At 52.8% G+C, this 17,951-nt stretch overlaps 1 protein-coding gene across 2 annotated transcripts in view; it reads right to left on the bottom strand.

Moving 5' to 3' along the window:
• Window positions 1-17,261, bottom strand: part of PRRX1 (paired related homeobox 1) — a 43,140-nt gene extending 25,879 nt beyond the window's left edge. The window contains exon 1 of one of the 2 annotated variants that reach the window (XM_055815795.1): window positions 16,692-17,261. In XM_055815795.1, coding sequence (XP_055671770.1) covers window positions 16,692-16,932 — 241 coding nt within the window. In that variant the 5' untranslated portion in view covers window positions 16,933-17,261. The remainder of the gene's footprint in view (window positions 1-16,691) is intronic. The other variant, XM_055815794.1, reaches the window with a different exon arrangement.
• Window positions 17,262-17,951: the final 690 nt, after the last annotated feature.

Here is a 17,951-nt window from a genome sequence, read left to right as displayed (position 1 = left end):
ACCACATGTCATCTGCTGCCGCAGGCTCCTTCCCGAACAAGCCCCTGCCGAATTCACAGCGGACGCAGGGACTGCTCCCAGCTCTTACTCTGCAGATAGTTTAAGTGCCCCTGATGCATAGAGACACTTCACTGCATCGAAAGCAAGAGGAAGAATAACCCAAGTCTTCACATAAAGTAAACCCAAGTAATATTTTGACGAAGTCTGTTCTCAGCATTAGAAGGAGGATTGCCGCGGCTGGAAATGAAAAGCTCCTTTTAAGCTGGAGAATTCATCCCCAGTGAAGGACGGATGAGTTACTAAAACAAATACTATACGTCATCCTGACTAACAGCACTCTGATCTTCCCTTACACAAACAGGGGAGGCAAAAGCACTCCTGATGATTATCATTCACGCACAGATGACTTCAAGTCCTCTTGCTCGCTGAGCCCAGGCTGTGGTACGACACACAGGTTTCTTCCACAAGCCTCTACTGTTGCTCAGGCATTTGTTTTGCAGTTGCTCTGGCAGTTTTATTGGATCTATCACCAGGGCACAGAGGTAATAAAATACTAAAGTTCTTACCCCTGGGCACAGGCAGTATCTTTCTGGTTACCTGCCAAGCCTATGGCCAAGGTCAAGAGTCCCATCCTTGGCACCTGCCTTGGGAGACCTGCTGCTGCACTCACCCAGAGCCATGTCCAGAGAGATGAGTGCCCACATCCACCCCAACCGCATGCCTGCCTTGTAGCTCTACCAGCACTGGCTGAAACAAGCCAGGCTGCCCCAAAATTCCTGCAGCTGCCCAGGATGCTCTGGGGTACCCTCTCCCACCTGGCAGCCCCTGGTACATGAGCATCAGCCTTTCCAGTTTTCAGGTAGAGCCTGTATCCAATAACTCCCCATGCCTCCGGTTTTCACACAGAAAGGGCTTTGACTTCTCTCAAATCATTAGTGAAAATGAGCCTGGGAAATGTCAAGGCTTGGAACGCAGCATTTTAAGAAATTACTACTGATAGTAACCAAAGGGGTGATACCTCCGGTGTTTGCTAGAGCAGAGAGTACATTTGCATGGCAGAGATACTGCTCTCGAGCTATGAGGTCTCCCGCTGTGGGTCTTGCCTTTCAACTGTCAAATAAAAAAATAGTGGGAAAGTTTGTTGGAAAACCCCACTGAAGATTTCTTACCCTCTCTGGGCTTTCCCTCCTCCTTGCTCCCTGGGCCGGCTGAGTTCAAGGCAGGCTGTGTCTTGCCCAGAGCATGGTGTGCCACGTTGGAGTGAAGCAAGTCAAAGACGGGCCTTGGCCCTTTGAAGCAGCCACAACAGAGAGGACATCCTCTCCCCAGGGACATGCCGCACGGGCCGGCCCAGCCATCGGCAGAGCAAAGCCAACGTGCAACGTGTGGCAGGAGAGAGGCAGCAACAGCGGAGAAGCCATGGGACAGAGCTCGCACCAGCCTCCCGCAGGAGCCAGGCACCCGGAGAGGAGACTGTATCCTTGGGTGTGCTGCTTTGGGCACCAAACCCCTTGGAAGTGCCTTCCAAAAGGGCAGCCCAGCTTCCCCAGCTGGTTTCAACTGGCTTTCCGGAGAAATCACTCACAACGCATCACACTCTTCACCTCTGATCCTCCTGGCAGTTTCTGAGTTGCTGGCCAATTTTCACCACAATGTCAACAGGAACTGTGAAGATAATTCAACCCCTACAATTTTCTTGAAAACCTGGTGGCTCAGTAAAAGGAGAGGCATTACTAATGCCAGCAGCAAGAGCCCAACAGCTGGGCAAGCCCAGGCTCTCACAGGGTACCTGAGAACCCAGACCAGAGCACGTCGCTGCTCTGACCGAGTGCAGGGATGTGCCAGCAGAGCGCAGCCCCGCTTGCTCCATGGCTGTCCCAACCTGGAGGCGCACAGCGGCAGGAGCATCACTGCCAGCGGCTGCCCCCTTCGCATCACAACCCCCATCTTCTTTGCTGAGCCAGAGCAGGGCTCAGACCGGGCAGCCCGAGCCCCAGGTTTCGGTACGGCTGTGCCAGTCTTTTTAACTATTAAACTAGGAGAAAGCAGAGATCGAGGCGATGGGGAGTGCAGCACCCACTGCACCCGTGCCCTGCCCAGGGAGGGCGAGTCACCCGTGCTCCTGCAGGACCCGACCACCCCACATGGTCCACCTGTGTGTCTCCCTCCAACTTCCCGCTACCAGAGACCCTTCTGTGGGCTCGGACCAGTAGATGGCACCAGAATAACAGCAAAGCCCCTCTGTTCTGCCCCCCCAGCACCTCCCCACAGCCTCCGGAATCCTCCCACAGCATCACCTCGCCAACACAACCGGGCACGGCCACTGGCAGCAACTGACGGCTTTCGGCTCTCTACTTTATAAGCCTGTTTGGAGCTGATCTCTAATAGGACTTAAAGAAGTTTTAGCAAACAAATTCGGGAGAAGGGAAAAAAGGGAAAAAAAAAAAAGTCCAAGTGCTTTCTTTCCATTTTTGAGGCTTATAAAATCATCCCCATCCGCCCCAACATAGATGCTGCTTTTAAATGAAAAACAGAATAAAAGTATTTACTCAAAGCATCTGCTTTCTCCATAATTACTTTATTTTGGAGGAGGTTTCCCCCCTCCAGCTGGAACTGACAGAAATTTCCTGCCTGCTGCAGCTGAACAGAATCTGCATTTCTCAGTGTAGAAGCGATCCACCCCAGAAGTGCCTGGCTACATTTTCAGGTAGGAAGGTGCCCTCCTCTTCGCCCGTTGTGACTGTCAACATTGTTAAAGGGAAGTCTAGTACAACTTCCCAAGCAGCTTCTGCTGTTACCTAATGACAACATCCTTGACCCTGGTGGGTTGAGCATCCTCCCAACTCTCTCAGAGGGTAGGCTTGGCTCAGGGTGGGCATTCCCCCCAGGAGGTACCTGCTTCCCTCTTCCACACTGGGCATGCAAGAATTTTTCTCCTTACGGAGAAGCTGCCCTAAAGCAGGATTAACAGCCAGGGCACAGCCTGCAGCACAATCCAGCCACATCACGGCCAGTTTAGGACCCTACTCGCATGCGTGCCTCCTGACTCACAGTACCTCCTGACTGTGGCAGCAGATAGATGCATTTTCCAAAGAACCTGGGCGAAGATGATGGTGGTCTCTAGGGATGCTCTCTGCAGCACAGACAGGACTCCCCCAGTCCCTGGCTTGGCTGCAAAGTACGATGAGACGTACCCAAGCACTGCACAGTGACACCAAATGCCCCAGAGCCATGGCCACAGCACTGCCTGAGGGAGGCTTAACGTGCTCATGGAGACGCCAGGCTTTTTTCAGAAGCTTGAATCCTGCCTGGAGCCAATCTGGGATAAATTCAGAGACCTTCTGACTTTTCACACCCAGACTGAGTTTTTGAACATGGTTCAGCTGAACAAAGTTTTAAGAAGAATTTGATTATTTTGATCTTTCCCCCCCATCCCCATTATTAATCATACAGAAGGAAAGCGCAATTCCTCCATACCAAACCATTTGCCAAACCGTTTCTCGGCACATTTTTTACTTAATGTCCCTTCTAGGAACAAAGCTCATTTGGAAACCTCCGCACCTCCATCCTTCTTGGCCAACAGCGTATTCATGAGCACATGGCCGCAAGCACGGAGCATTGGTGCTGGGAAATGCCCAGCCTGGTAGGGTGGAGAAAGGCTCCCGTCCCAGCAGACTCGATGGCACAGCAGAGGACCAGCCACGAGGGTTCTGTGCTATGAATGCTCCCTAGGGAGCAGCCTTTCCACAGCCCTCTGGGAACTCCTGGTTCAGTGGGTTCCTCCCCGGCTAGTGGCAAGTGAGCGCAAAATGGAGTGGTGGATGCAGGCGGTGAATCATGGCTCCGATCATCGCAGCCCTGCAAACCCTTCTGCTCCCTTGGTGCCAGCCCTGCCGCCTCTGACCTTCCCAGGGAGCCCATCCTACCGATTTGGAGCCCCTTTGTCCTGCAAGGATGCCAAGCATGGTTATCCCTCTCCCCACCACTGATCAGATTTGCAGCTCTCCCTGTCTTCCTCATCTCACTCAAAGCCAACAGGGTTGCGACTGCAAAAGACACCGTTCACATGGAATGTCAACCTGGCCAGAAATACCAGAAATCTCATGCAACAGCCTGTTTTCTTCAGAGCCACAGTGAACTCCGGAGAGGTCCCAAAATACAAGAGCAAGTTGCGCTGTTTCAGTGTCTGACATTCACCCTTTGTAGCTCTGCAGAGGCTTTCCTATCTCTGCTGTTCCTAAACAGCAGGATTTTGAAGAGGGGATTGTCCTATAAACGAGCATGGCAGCTGGTTCACATAAGAAGGGCCTGAGTTATGATCAGAGATGAGGACATTGCTTTTCTTTTGTGTTTCTCACTATGTTTTGGTTCAAACCTGTAAACAGACTCGCACCGAGTGGATCTGCATTCTCCATCTGGTCCTGTGATCCAATTTCCTGGCAGGAATATTCCTGACATCGAATGGCGGAGGAATGCTGCAGCGTGTCCATCCATCCCACAGCCAGAGCCCAGCTCATCAGTTTGCCGGTTTCTGTGCAAGACCTAGCCACAGCGTTTCACCCAGTTACCCCGCCAGTGAGACCAATAACTCACAGCTGACAAAAGCAGCTCTTTCAAAAGGGCTTCCAGACATTCATGGATGGAGAAGCCAATGCTCTCCTCCAGAGTTATTTCTAGAGATTACATAGCATCTCACAGTTAAAAAATGCATGGTTTTTACCTCCTTTGAATGCATGCCTGGCTCTTGCTCCCAGCCACTGGCTCTCATTTTACCTTTCTCTGATGGATTAAAGAGGTGATGGTGGGGGGGAGACCTCTTTCTAGAGCATCATGGAAATAGGGATTCAAATCCATCATTGCAAATGTCTGGAAGGACTCTCAGCACTGCCTGGCCAGAGAAGGGCAGTGATAAGTCACACGAGCAAAAATGCTCCCAGTTGGGGACTGGGGAAGCACAGCTGAGAGCAAAGCCCTTCTGAGGATGCCTGGAGAGCAGCACCGTGGGTGCAGCGATTGGGGCCAGGGAATAGAGAGCCTGGCACCACCGGTGAGAAAATCAGGATTCTGCACAGAGTGCTTCGACCCTCTGAGAACAAGGTGCCTGCTTCACATGCTCACTGTAAGCTCCTCCAGACGTGGACTACCTCTGGCCAGAGGAGCACACAGCACTCGCAAAGGCAGACACGAACCTGCCCAGGCTGGTGAAGGGCAGCTGTCCAGGGCGGTTTTCTTGCTAATCACATACCAGTTTGTCTGTTCCATCACACCACCTACCTCCAGCCCACAATGACCAAGCCAAAAGGCACATCTAGAAAATCTGTTGCCTGGTTTCCCATCAGCGGGACACCTCCAGTAACCGTGCCCCTTCCCCATCCACGCCTTCCCTCAGCTGGATGGGTCCCTCCTGCTCCACAGGCACCCCAGCTGAATATAGCACAACAACCTGCTTCGAAAGCAGGGGAAAATTGGAGGCAGCACCATTGTGCTGGCCAGGACAGATGGAACGCAGAGTTAAGCACACAGGCACATTCCCACTAAAGTCATGCAGCCACTGAAACTTGGGGGACCGACTCCCTTCCCAAGACAGGACGAGCTCTACACCGTTTATTCCTTCACATGTGTGTGTTCCATCAGATCTGTGCTTGGGGTCTTCACAGCAGCCTCACACCACCTCTTCCAGGGTTTCCCTATCCACACAACACATTTCCCTACTGCCCCACTTACATCTCCCTTGCTGCAACAGAAGTAGGTGGGCTTGGAGATCAATTTATGCTCTCCTCTTCTTCAGTTTAAGCACCTCTTCTTTCCTCCTAAACTGGATGCTCTCTTAGTTTAGCTAAACTAAAGCTCTCCTTGCTGCTTTTCTTCTTGGGACTTTTTCCGACCTGGTTCACATCTCACTCGACATGCAGTTTGCCAAATGGAGCCCACCTGGAGCCCTCTCCACGGCTGAGCACAATGAGAGGATGCTCCACAAACACGGCAGAACTACGGGAGATGCTGGGGGTAAAAAACATCTGTCTCTCCCCATAAAGATGCGGTGTTTTGCATTGAGCAGGAGAAACTGGTTCACGACCAGGCGAGCAGATTGGCAAGGGCACGGAGCCACAGCGCTCCAGCGTAGGCTCCTTACACCAAATCCATCCCCCTTTACAGCCAGCAGGTTGGCTCCTGTGCCACCCTCCTGTACAAGGCACCATGCAGAAACGCACTGGGCTGTGACGTGGAGGAGATCTGCTCTGTCAGCTCATCAGAGGAGCAAGAGCAGCCACTTCCCTCAGCAAGCCCAATCTCCCCACTGGGAATCACTGGTGGAGACAAGACGGATCCGTCTCATCGGATGCCCGTGACCAGACTTCGCACAGCACGTCCCGTGGGGGACCCGCTCTCCCACAGCTGGAGGGCTTGGCCGGTGGCAGGGCATTCAGAGGAAGGGTTCGCACCAAAATAGGTCATTAGCAAGCGACGTGGGGTTCTTCATTCTTCTCTGGGCCCCTCGTTTTCCTAACGGGAATGCCTCAGAAAACCCAGTGGGGGGGAGGAGGAATTTACAGTTCCCTTCCAAAAACCAGTCTTTGTTTGTTTGATCGTTTTTTTAAATGATCGAGTAACTTGTGAATACATTTTCTGATGATTCCCACATCCTCCCAGCTGGAGAACGGTTCATGAACAGACTCCAAACTCTGTAAATGAGCTTGTTAGTCATAAGTCTTCAAACAGGCTTGATAAACAACTTTCAGCCTGCAGGATATTCATCAACCATTCTGTCTGCCTAGTCTCCTGACACTAATTTATTATTTACAATGAGAGATCTCTCTTCTAAATCACAGGTGATTGTTTCTTTTTACTGATTAGCTGATTTTATTATATTTTTTTAAAGGAGAAACAATGAAAAATCACAAACAAGCAATGTGTTGCAAGCACTTATTCCTGAGCAGTTCCCCTAGTTTCCATGAGCCGTATCAGCAGTTGTCCAAATGAAACAAACTGTAAGTAAAGATCTTTTTGGCCAAACCTTCAAGACTAGGCTATAGCCAAGAAAAAGAGCACGACTGTCCCAACCAGCCACTGGGAATTTCACTGCCTGTCACCAAACACTCCAGGGACCTTCCAGCTGACCAGCACGTGCTGCTTTTTCCATCCTTGGGGTTTGTGAAAAGCTCAAGCCATCTCAAGACATTCAGGAGATCCAAGTCCACATGCAAAACTCTGCCACCAAAAACTGTTTCACCCCATGGAAGGGTTCATGCAGCAAACAAAACTTGCCCCAAGGGCAGGGGGTGCACTCAGGTGCACCTGAGAAGGTGGCTTTCCTGCAGGAACAAACTTGCTGGAAGTTGCTCTGGTTCATGGAAGGGGATCTCCTCAATGCTAATCAGTTAATTAACACGGGAGGTGGTCGATTCCAGAGAGAGAGGCAGAAGAAATAGCAGTTTGCTGGGGGTGGAAAAATCTTCCCTCACCGCTGTTCAAGCCAAGCTCTTACACAACACACATCCAGCAGGTTTCAAAGCCCCTAATGAGGGGCCAGGATTGAAGCGAGTTACACAGGTCTGAAAACTGAGGCACGGCGAGGTGAACTTGGTCAAGTTATGGCAGCAAGTGTGCAGGAAAAAAACACAAACGACCTCAAGACTCTGTGGCCAAGGCACAAAGGCGTTTTGGAACAATAAAAGACAGGCTGGTCATCTTACTAAGCCACCTCACTGATGTTTGGAGGAATAAAAGCCCTACTATTTCAGTTTAGATTTCGGGTGCACACCTGTTCTGGGCAGGCTGCTCCCAGCACCAGCAAACGCCGCTGCCCACAAACCCTGCCCGGCAGTACCGCCAAGCAAAGCAACCTGCACTGCCTGGGGAACACATGGAACAGACAAACGTCCCCCCCAGCAGGCTGCCTCGCCTGTGCACATAAAATCCAGACCTGTGTTTCCACCACCACCTTGGCTCCCACATCCCTGATCCATGGAGAGGCACAGACTCCCATCAGCACACAGAGTGAGGGCAGCAGGATGCACAGCTTGGCTCTGGACCGGTCTTGAAAGCTTTTTCCTCTCTCTCTCTCTCTCTGCGAAATCACCAATACATTTGCTCTGACAACCTCAGGCACTCAAGATTAGACAAGCTGTGCTACCAGCATGTCTAGAGACAGGCTTCCCTGTGCCAAATGGGAGCAAATATGCTCAGGAAAGAGACACAGACTTGTCACCAGCTTTCTCCAGCACTGTCAGCACGGGAGTCATCCATCCCAAGCAGGAACTTGGTGCTGGATTCCCAAACCTCTGTTCTGTACCTTCCATCCTGGGGGAAATGAGATGCTGCGCAGGATGCAGAAGGATAACTGGTATGAAGTGTTACCAGCATTCCAAGCCACGGGGTGGGGAGAGAGCTCTGTAAAGCTTTATGGGAAACCAGCCCAGACTTCACGGGGACAGGAGCTGCCTGCAGAGCCACCGGCAAGGGCAGCCCTTTCTGCAGCACCAGGCCCAGAGCATTAACACTCTCTTTTCACTGTTACGGCTCAGGCACTTTTCCCTATTAAAGTCCAATCCATCCCCGCAGAGCCCTGACTCTGCTGAGCTGACGCAGAGAAGTGACGGCTCTTTGAAAGCTGCAAGCGTGATTTTTTTATTATTATTTATTATTTATTTTTTTGTTCCAAACGTGGGTCGTATTAGCAAAGCTTCCAAAAGGGAAGATAATTTCCAGAAGCACCGAGCAGGTCTTCCTGGCTTTGCCGGCACACCGGCTGCGTGTCAGCTCAACTCACCCATCGGTCCTGCGGTGGCCACCAACACAACAGTGCAAACAGCAGGCTGCTAAGGGTTCTGATGGGTTCACAACCCACCCAGCCTTGGCTGGTCCAGCACCTACACTGGCTACAAGAGAGGGCTGGAAGCTACTCAGACGCTGCCTTCTGCTACCACCCACCCTGCTCCATCACCTCCAGGCACTCTGCTTTGTTCCCAGTGCCCCTGGGACTGCTCGTCCCCTTCAGAGCTGGATGCCATTCTCCTCCAAGCCTGCCCACTGAGCAGCTGCTGCTGGCAGTTCTGTCCTGCCCCAGATGCATAGGGCCACGGATAACTCTGCTTCTCCTTTGGTCAAGGAAGCCACAGGAGAAGTTCATCCACTGGTGGGCTCAGAGCAGGAAGCAATGTCCCCAGGCTCCTGATGAATTCCAGCACTCGGTGCAAAAGCAGTTTTGCTGCCTTAGCAGCTCATCAAGACGTGGAGAGGGTCCCAGCCAGATACTGAGCGGCTCTTTGGATGTTTGCCCTGCCCAGCAGTCTTGCTGACTGGCTGGAGTTTCTCCTGTAGGAAACTTTCTCTAGCCAGAAATGGGGGAAAATTTGGGTGGAATATGAACTGGATGCTGTCATAGGATGTAGTGACTTGTTAAAAGCACAGCTGGCTCCCCTCACCTCTCTTCTAACCTTCCCTTCCAGGAACACAAGGCACCAGGACGTCCCAGGCTGCCACCCCAAGGCAAATGTTCACTTCATATGGGCACGGCACATCCAGACCGTCTGAGACAGTGCTTTAAACACTGGCATAACCTTTTCTCAGCCTCTGGAGGTGAGAGAGGAGGCCAGAAAGCTATGTAAGCTGAAATAGATGCTCACTGGCTTGCTCATCAGGCCTCTCTTCCCAGCCTCATCCTTGCAGATGCCAGGCTTTCCATTGCAGGAGGTGGCCCTCAACCCTCAGCTTCAGCACCACTGCTCCCTTCCCAACAGCATCCTCCAGGTGTTAGATCTCATTCGAAAGTAACTTTGCTCAGAATTATGCCACCATAGCCCCAGCAGACACGCAGCGCATCTCTGCTGAGCTCCCATCCCTGCCTCACACTGTCATCTAAAGCTACGTGGCAGAGACCAGTGGGCTCCAGCAGAAAAACGAAAGGAACCGGCAGGTGAGGTACATACCACACATGTACAGATACAATGCAGGAATGACAAACATGAGTCAGGCCAGAAAATCTAGGAGTAAGAAACCGCAGGATTGCCCTGGAGGACCTTTGGACCTGACTGCAAGAGCGCTGCAGTCACAACACAGGGGTGACAAAGGACAAGTTCCTACCATAGGGCTGGTGGCACTCACATCCACACATCTGTGAGCTTCTACTGACACAGCCTATAGTGCAGTCTCCACAGAGATTCTCCAGCGGCTCGTACGAAGCTGATTTCATGCCACATCTCCCCCTCAGAAAGGCACTGCTAGCATCCTTCTCCACACCTCCATAAAACCTGCAGGGATTTCACACCCCTTTGAGCCGTCTGCTCTCCCCACCAGAGTAGCCACTGGGGTCAGAAGATTATTTCTAATGTGCAGTGACGACACAGCAGATTCTTCTTGGGGAAACCAGTCTAAAAAACCTACGCTCCGCGCTCCACCACCCGGGCACAAGTTGAAACCATTCTGCGCCCTGCACGTAAAGCGGAAAGGACAGTTCAAAACAAAGTCAGATCCAGCCCTGGACAACAGCTCCTCCGACTAGGCGGTGGTGATTCTCACTTCACATCTCCATAATCCGCCCCGAAATCCAAGCCTCCTTTAGGAAAGCCGAGTAGGGTGGGAACCAGCAATGCAGTGATTCATCCTCCCCAGAAACAGAGGCCCAAGTCTGGAATATTGTGACACTTGGTAAATACTCGTGATGTACTTCATTATGCAAGAGAGGCCCAGCAGGAACACAGCTCCCTCAGGGCTACTTAATATGGGTTTCAAAAACGATTAAATATATCATAAACAACTTGCAACCAGGAATAAACACCTGTAATCCCCAATCAAGCCGTTCTGGTGATGTCAAAAACCATGGAGGCGAACTTGGTTACCAAGGTAAAAAAAAAAAAAAAGAATATATCCCTCAAAGGAATTATGGTCCTGTAATTCTGTGTCTGCCTTGTCAAACACGCAACTCTCCCAGCCCCTCCTGCTTAAACTGCCCATGCTCCTGCTCCTTCTTTGCAGGCTTCCTAACATCACGTATTTTGATGCACGTCGCACCTCTGCTGAAAAGCAAAAGGATAGTGCCCCTGAATACTGGCAGCAGAACTGTTTCGTGCCCATGCAGAAATACTCCACCAGCCTGAAAAAAAAAAAAGATTTTGCATGACTCAAGGCTGCTGGTCAAGTCTTTAAACCCTCCGTTGAATTGCATGCCATGAGTCTTGTGAGTAAGAGATTGCACAAATTAACCCTGAGATAATATTTTCCCATGCGATCACTGCTTTATACTTCATCAAAAAGATGGAAAATAGACTGGCTGGTAGTGGAAACTCGGTGCAGATGACAGAAAGCTGATGTTCATTAAAAGTGTTCTAGCAGTTTAGACCAAACCTTTAAGTTTTACGAGATATTTCAAAATCTAATTTTCATGGAAATGTTTTTCATTACATTAAGGGGGGGTGGGGAGTAAAAACCTTCAGAAAAATCTTTTTCAAATTAAAAAGTTGGAAGCTTTGTGTGGATGGATTGAAAACACAAATACCATCAGCAAATTACGAGACCATGAGAACCAGGAAGCAAAACTGATTATGATCAAAAAAGTGAAATTCACAAACAAATAAAAGTCTAGTTTTGCCCGTCAAAATGAGGGCAACATGGCCAGCACTCGCAAACTGAGTCAGCTCCCTCCTTCAAATTCACATGGCTATTTTTTTCTTTGTTAATAACAGTACATTGTCCATTTCTTGTTGGCTTTTTGGTGCCTTTTTCTTTTTTTTTTTTTAAACACCAGGTTTTTGACAGAATCACGTTTCCATCTTTTGCCTACATTCAGCAGCTCTAGAGATTCATGTGAAAAACACAAAATGTTTTTCCACTTCAAACTGTAGGATACAGGGATGCACGGAAAATATCCAACACTGAGCTACTTGCTGGAATAACCATACACCAGCCAGCCTGAGAGTGAAACTAAATAGATACGCCAAGGAAGATAAATGGAAAGAAATTAAACTTCTGACTGCTCTGTGTTAGTTGTTACTCAGCCTTTACTCAAGTGAACACTGATCACTCTTTCCTGCAAGAAGCCCTCTAGGATACACGCAGTACAACCAACACACGTAAAGATTACTCCTGCAAGAAAAAGCAAGCTGTTGTATTTTTCACACAGGTAACACAAACAACAAGTGCCTTAAAAATAATACTGATCTGACCCTCACTTTTTCCACATCAGGTGTTGGAAGAGGAGAATTGCTTCTGGAAAGTCTTTCTGGGTAGCACCTTGTAAGGATGCTCGGCGCTACCGGCTCACCTCTGTGTAACCTGTGGACATCAGCAGCCAGCTGCTTCCTGCAGCCTCTCCCTTTGTCCATCAGCTATGCAGAATGAGAGAGAAAGAAAATAGCTGCTAGATTTAATCAATTTACCCTGCATTTTTCGCCCCCTCTTGCTATTCTTTGTACATCCCCGTCTACAGTCTCAGCATCTTCTGGGAATAAAGTGCTGTGTTTTACTAACAAAGGAGCCACTTAGTACTTGAAGATGAAGCAGAGATTTGCAAAGAAAACCTTCCAGCTGTCCCCGGGCTTCCTCTCACATTCACCCTCCACCCAACTCAGCAGCCCACCAAAATCGCTTTTTGCATTTCCAAGCAGCGGCAGAGCTTTTCCACCTCTTTTTAAGGCTTTTTTTTTGGTGTGTGTGAAGGGTGGGGAGGCACAACACCACAGACAACCTCAGGATCAGCAAAAAGAGGAATAATTCAATATTTACATACACCCTTTCACTCCTGCAGCAACCTCATGCTGATTAAAAAGAGGCAATTAAGTATAAAGAACAGCCATGTGAGAGCAGACCAAAGGTCCTTCAGCTCAGGATCCTGTCTCGGACTGCCAGCAAGGGCAGAATCAGAGGGCAGAAGCCCAGGCAGCAATGGAGCTATCTCTGCCCCAGCTCATCTCTCCAAGTCCCGGCTCCCCGAGTCGGACGCTGCCACCGCTGCAGTGAAGAGCCACCCTCTGTCCTCCCTGAATTTGACTTGTCCTTTCCTGCAGTCGTTTCTATTTCTGCTCTTTGCAAAATCCTGCGGCAACAAGATCCATCACCAACTTGCCAGCTCAAAAAGCCCTTCCTGGTGCTCTCAACCCGCTGCCTGAGAAGAGGGGGCTGAAGCCAGGCACAGATGCTCTGCTTGACCCAGCCTGAGCAAAGAAACTCACCTTCGCCCGGCCGCCCCAGCAGGGTTCCTGCTTCCTTGGGAAGGAGCAGCATTGCTGAGGGGTCGCAACGCCCGCCGAGGCAGAAGAATTTGTGGGGGCTGCAGACAGCCTGTGCCCCAGCTTTAACCACGAACCAGCCCCGACAGCTCGGTGCAATCTGCCAGCCTGGGAGAGAAGCACAACCCCCAAACTGCCATTGCTTTTAGACTGAAGAGAAATTTAAGGACAGTAGTAACTCCAACTCGCAGAACTTATGCAGGTACCGGACCAAAGCGGGGTCATTCCTCAACAAAAGAAATCTCAGCATAACAATTTTTCTCTTGCTGCTCATTCTTTCTCTGCATCAATTTATGAGCCATTAACAGTGAGGCGCAAACAAACCAAACAAGAAAAGCAGAAGACAAAAATGCTATCTTAACAAAAAAAAAAAAAAAAAAAAAAAAAGGAAAGAAAGAAAAAAGCTAATAGCTTACCAGCTCTGGATTTGGAGAATTAACCCTGCTCAGAGCCACAAGCTCTGGGAACCCCACAGGCCACCACAGGTTTCTGCCACCCCCAAAGGGCACAGGAGCAACAGAGGCAGACTGCCTTTGGTGGGATGCTCAGGGGGTCCCCTCTGCTGAGCTGGGACCCGCATTTTCATCCCAGTTTTAATCTGAGTTAGTGAAAGCCCTCCTACCAAAGCAAGAGTTGATTGTATCTTAACAGGTGGTTTTGCAATGAGGAGGAACTCTGACTGCTAAGCCTTCCTGGCGAAGCGGCAGAGGCAGGGAGGTTTGCTGTGAATTGTATCAGCATTTAGGATATTGTTTTTCCGAGCTACAAGTTGAACTAAAGTCAGTGAGAGTGACAGCTTCACAGCACCACTGAAATATGCTGACAGTTTCCCCTGTAAATATTATAATCACAGATACTCCCAGGGATGTTGTTTTTTTTCTTTTTAATAAGAGAAACATTTTCTCCTGAACCTCTTTCAAATGAACTAGTGGTGAAATAGTTCCTTCAATCTCAAACTTCCAAATAAAACCTTTTGTAATTTCTGCGTCAAAACTTTTCCCCTTAATTTTGAATTACAAAACCAGTGCCAATAATTTGGCTTTTCGCTTAGTTTGGGACAGAAATCAGTGACAGACTAGCTGACTTTCCTCCTGGGTGGAGAAACATTTTCAGTATTCTTGACATATTCCGCGATTTCTCCAAACAGCTTTCACCTTCTCTCCCTTAGTAACGTGGAGAATAACAGAGCTCTGTGTTAGCTTTTCCACTGAACCAGCTCTCATTTTTCACCGAGAAAAGCTCCTACCTCTGTTGCCTGCCTAGCTCCAGCACCGTCCTCGTCCTGCATGGACTACAAAACACTTCACAAAACACATGCAATAGGTGGGGAAACTGAGGCACAGAGACTCATGGGATCTGCTAAAAGCATCAGTGAAACAACCAGAAAGCACAGATGACAGCTCTGCCCAACATACCAAGGAGAAATTATCCTCATTTGTTTTGTTTGGGGTTTTTGGTTTGTTTATTGGGGTTTTGTGTGTGTGTGTGTGTGCTTACTTTAGAATACTTTTAGAACTAATTCACTGCAACGGCATTAAAACTTCTACAGCATGCAGAGAACCTCTAAATTATCTGAAGCTGTAGTTTGGCCCCCGCTTGGCAATGCTGGCTGGGAAACACACCCTCCGACTGGGAGTTGTGGTCCTTTTCATGCTCAGAGAGCAGGGTGGCTATCGGGGAAACACAGCTCCTCTTTTCCAGGCTGACCAAGCTAGCTCCAGAGAGCTGGGCAGCTGGCAAGGGGCAACATCAGGAGTAAATGGGCTCCATGTAAGAGACAATAAACGAAACTGGGGAGGTAGATAGAAGGAAAAGAAAAAAGGACAACAACAACAAAAAGTTCTCTGGATAACTTCTTGGTTATTATTCTCGGGGACTCTCCAGCCGCAGCACTGCGGCACACGGAGCTGAATCGGGGGGAGCTGCAATCACTGCCTTCCCCGCTAAAATATACACTTTTCGAGGCAGAAATTGCATTTTTCCAGGTTCTGGGAGGGGAAATGTTCCGAAGCGCTGGGGGAGCGGCGCTCGCCCCGGCCCGGCCGCAACGAAGCCGTCCGGGACGGTCCCTCCCCGCCGGGCGAAAGCGTTTTGCCGGGGGGATGCTCGGGGATCCCACGGGCGGTGGTGCAAGAAGCGGCTCCTTTTTGGAAGCCTTCCCCGCATCTCCCAGACCGGTTTCCTTCGGGATACCGAGCAAGCCACGTCGGATACGAGGGGAAGTTAAAAAAAAAAAAAAAAAAAAAGGAAGAAAAAAAAAAGAAAAAGGGGGTTGGAAGCGGCGAAAAGAAAAAGAAAAGCGAACGAAACTGTTTGCAGTTTTCGTTCGCGTTTCGTTTTTCTTTTCGCCGGCAGCCGCAGGGCACCCCCACCGGGCCGGGATTGAGGGGAGGGGGTCCCTCGGAAGCGGGCCCGTGTCCGCAGCCGCGGCCCCTGCCCACCCCACGGGAGACACAGCGGGGGCCGCCACAACGAAAATCGCGGGCAGCTCCTGCGGCCGGGGCTATCTTTTATTAAAAAACAACCACCAGAAAGCAGAGGGAACGTACGGGGGGGTCTGCTGGCCCTTGCACACCCGCCTCAGCCCGCTCCGCCGCGGTTCGCCCTGTCTGACAGCGCTGCTGTTGGAAAAGCGCAACCGGCGCTCGGAAAATGCCGCGCAACGTGCCGGCGCCCATCCCCGCAGTCGCGGGGCTGCTGTTTATCGGCTACTGGCGTTCCGCAGCGAGGACCCATTGGGACGGGCAGGCCAGAGGCTGCTCTGCGCCCTGCACTGCCCGCCGGGCCAGGATCTGGCCCGCACCGGGAGAACCGGGGCTCGGGGAAGCTCCGTATCGGCACTCGGCGGCTCAACTTTGGAGCCGCGTACGCACCCTCGGGCTGTTTGCGAAAACGATGCTCCGGGGCGGGTCGTCGGACAATCGTCCCGTCCCCATCCAGACCCCCGAGCAGCTTCCCGGTGTCCCGCAAACCACGGCACCGGTCCCAGCCCCGACGGGCCAGAGGGACGGGCGGCCGCAGGGCGGCTCAGCCGCGCCGCGCCTTGTTCAACCAAGCCCCGTGCTCAGCCCCCCCCCCCCAACCCCGGCAGGCGATGGAAGAGGGGGCTTAGCCCGCGGGCCCGATCCTGCCCGCCCCGGCCCGCGACACTGTTCCCCGGCCCCCCCGAGGGCAGGCAGTGCGGGACCCGACGGGTGCGGCACGACGGCCAAAGGCAGCTCGTCGCTCCCCCTTTCCCGGGATGCGCTTTTGGGGTGTGTGTGGGGAGCAAACAAGCCTTTTCGCACGCCGCCGGGGGCCGGCCCCGCCAAGGGCAGGGGGGGCCGCAGGCTGCCCGGCCGGCGGCTCCTCCGGTGGCTGCCCCCGGGAGCCCGCCTGCCACAGCAGCGCGGCGCACGGCAGCGGCTCCTCGCCCCCGGGAGGGATGGAAGGGGTGTGTGGGGGGGGGGGGTGTGGGGGCGCACTTACTGTCCTGCTGCGGGGTGTCGCTGCCGCTGGTCAAGCCGGGGGACTCCAACAAGCTCCGACCGGGCTCTCCGCCTCCCTCGTCCGCCTGGGCGGCCACCATGTCACCCGCCTCCTCCAGGTCCAGCAGGTGACTCACGGAGAAGTTCTTCTTGGCTTGTAAATTGTCCAGGCCGGCGGGGCCGTCGAGGCGGGCGGGCAGCAGGGCCTGCCTCTCCATGGCGTGGGCATAGCTGGACGCCATGGTGTCGAGCGGGGCTTTTCTGCCCTCGCCCCCCCCGGGCGCCCACCGCCCCCGCTCCCCCCCAGCCGCCGGCCCTTCGAGGGGGGGATGCGCAAGGACCGCAGGGGGGGGGGGGGGGAACGGGACGGGACCCGACGGCGGCGGGAGGGGAAGCCCGAAGGGGAACGGTCAGAGCCGGGCTTAAAACATGCCGGAGGGGAGAGGAGGAGGCGGCGGCCGGCTCGGGGCGCCGGGGCGGCGGCGCGGGGAGCTGCCGCCGGCCGGGAGGCGCAGGGTGGCTGTGGGGCCGCTGGGGCGGGTGCGCCCCGTCCCTCCGCCCCCGCTGCCGGCGGCTCCCTCCCTCCGCCGCTCTCCCCTCCCCTCCGCCCGCACTTCAAACGGCGGGGGCGGCTCCGGCCGCGCCGGGCACCCGGGGGAGGGCGGCCCGCGGGGCCCCGCCGGGACGTGGCACCGGCGCGGCCCCCCCTGCCGCTACGCGCCCCCCCGGGACCGGGGTGGGCAGCGCCGGCCCCGCCGCGCTCGTTAGCTCCGCCGAGGGGAGCCCCCGGTTAGGGGGTGAGAGGGGCGCGAAGGGGGGGTGGGGAGGGTCCCCACCTTTCGTCACCCGGAGCTGCACCTGGAGGGGGGGCGGGGGCGGCCCGGGGGAGCGCACCCGGGGCAGGGGAGAGGAGCGGGAGGAGAGAAATAGCGAAATGAGAAATGCAGATGAAAAAGCGACAAAGGGAAATGGAAAAGAGAGCGCGAACGGGAGAGGAAAGGAAGAAGAAAAATAGTGAAGAGAGGAAGAAAAAGCACAACAGAGAACTGAGAAGACCGGCCGAAAGGAGAGCAAGAGAGAAGAAGGGAAAGGGGCAGGGGAGGGAAGGCCAGAAAGAGAAACAGCAATGAGAAAAGGCAGGAGGAGCAGGCACCCAGAGCTCCTCAGGCCAGCCAAGAAGTTCCAGCAGCTCGGCCCGGCACGGCCGGCCCCTCCGGCCGAGGGCAGGTGGGGGTGCAGGGGGTACCCCCGCATCCTGGCT

This window comes from Falco peregrinus, chromosome 10 (assembly GCF_023634155.1).
Source record: "Falco peregrinus isolate bFalPer1 chromosome 10, bFalPer1.pri, whole genome shotgun sequence".
NCBI lineage: Eukaryota > Metazoa > Chordata > Aves > Falconiformes > Falconidae > Falco > Falco peregrinus.
Note: the sequence above shows the minus strand (reverse complement) of the source record. Positions and strands in the feature narration are given on the sequence as shown.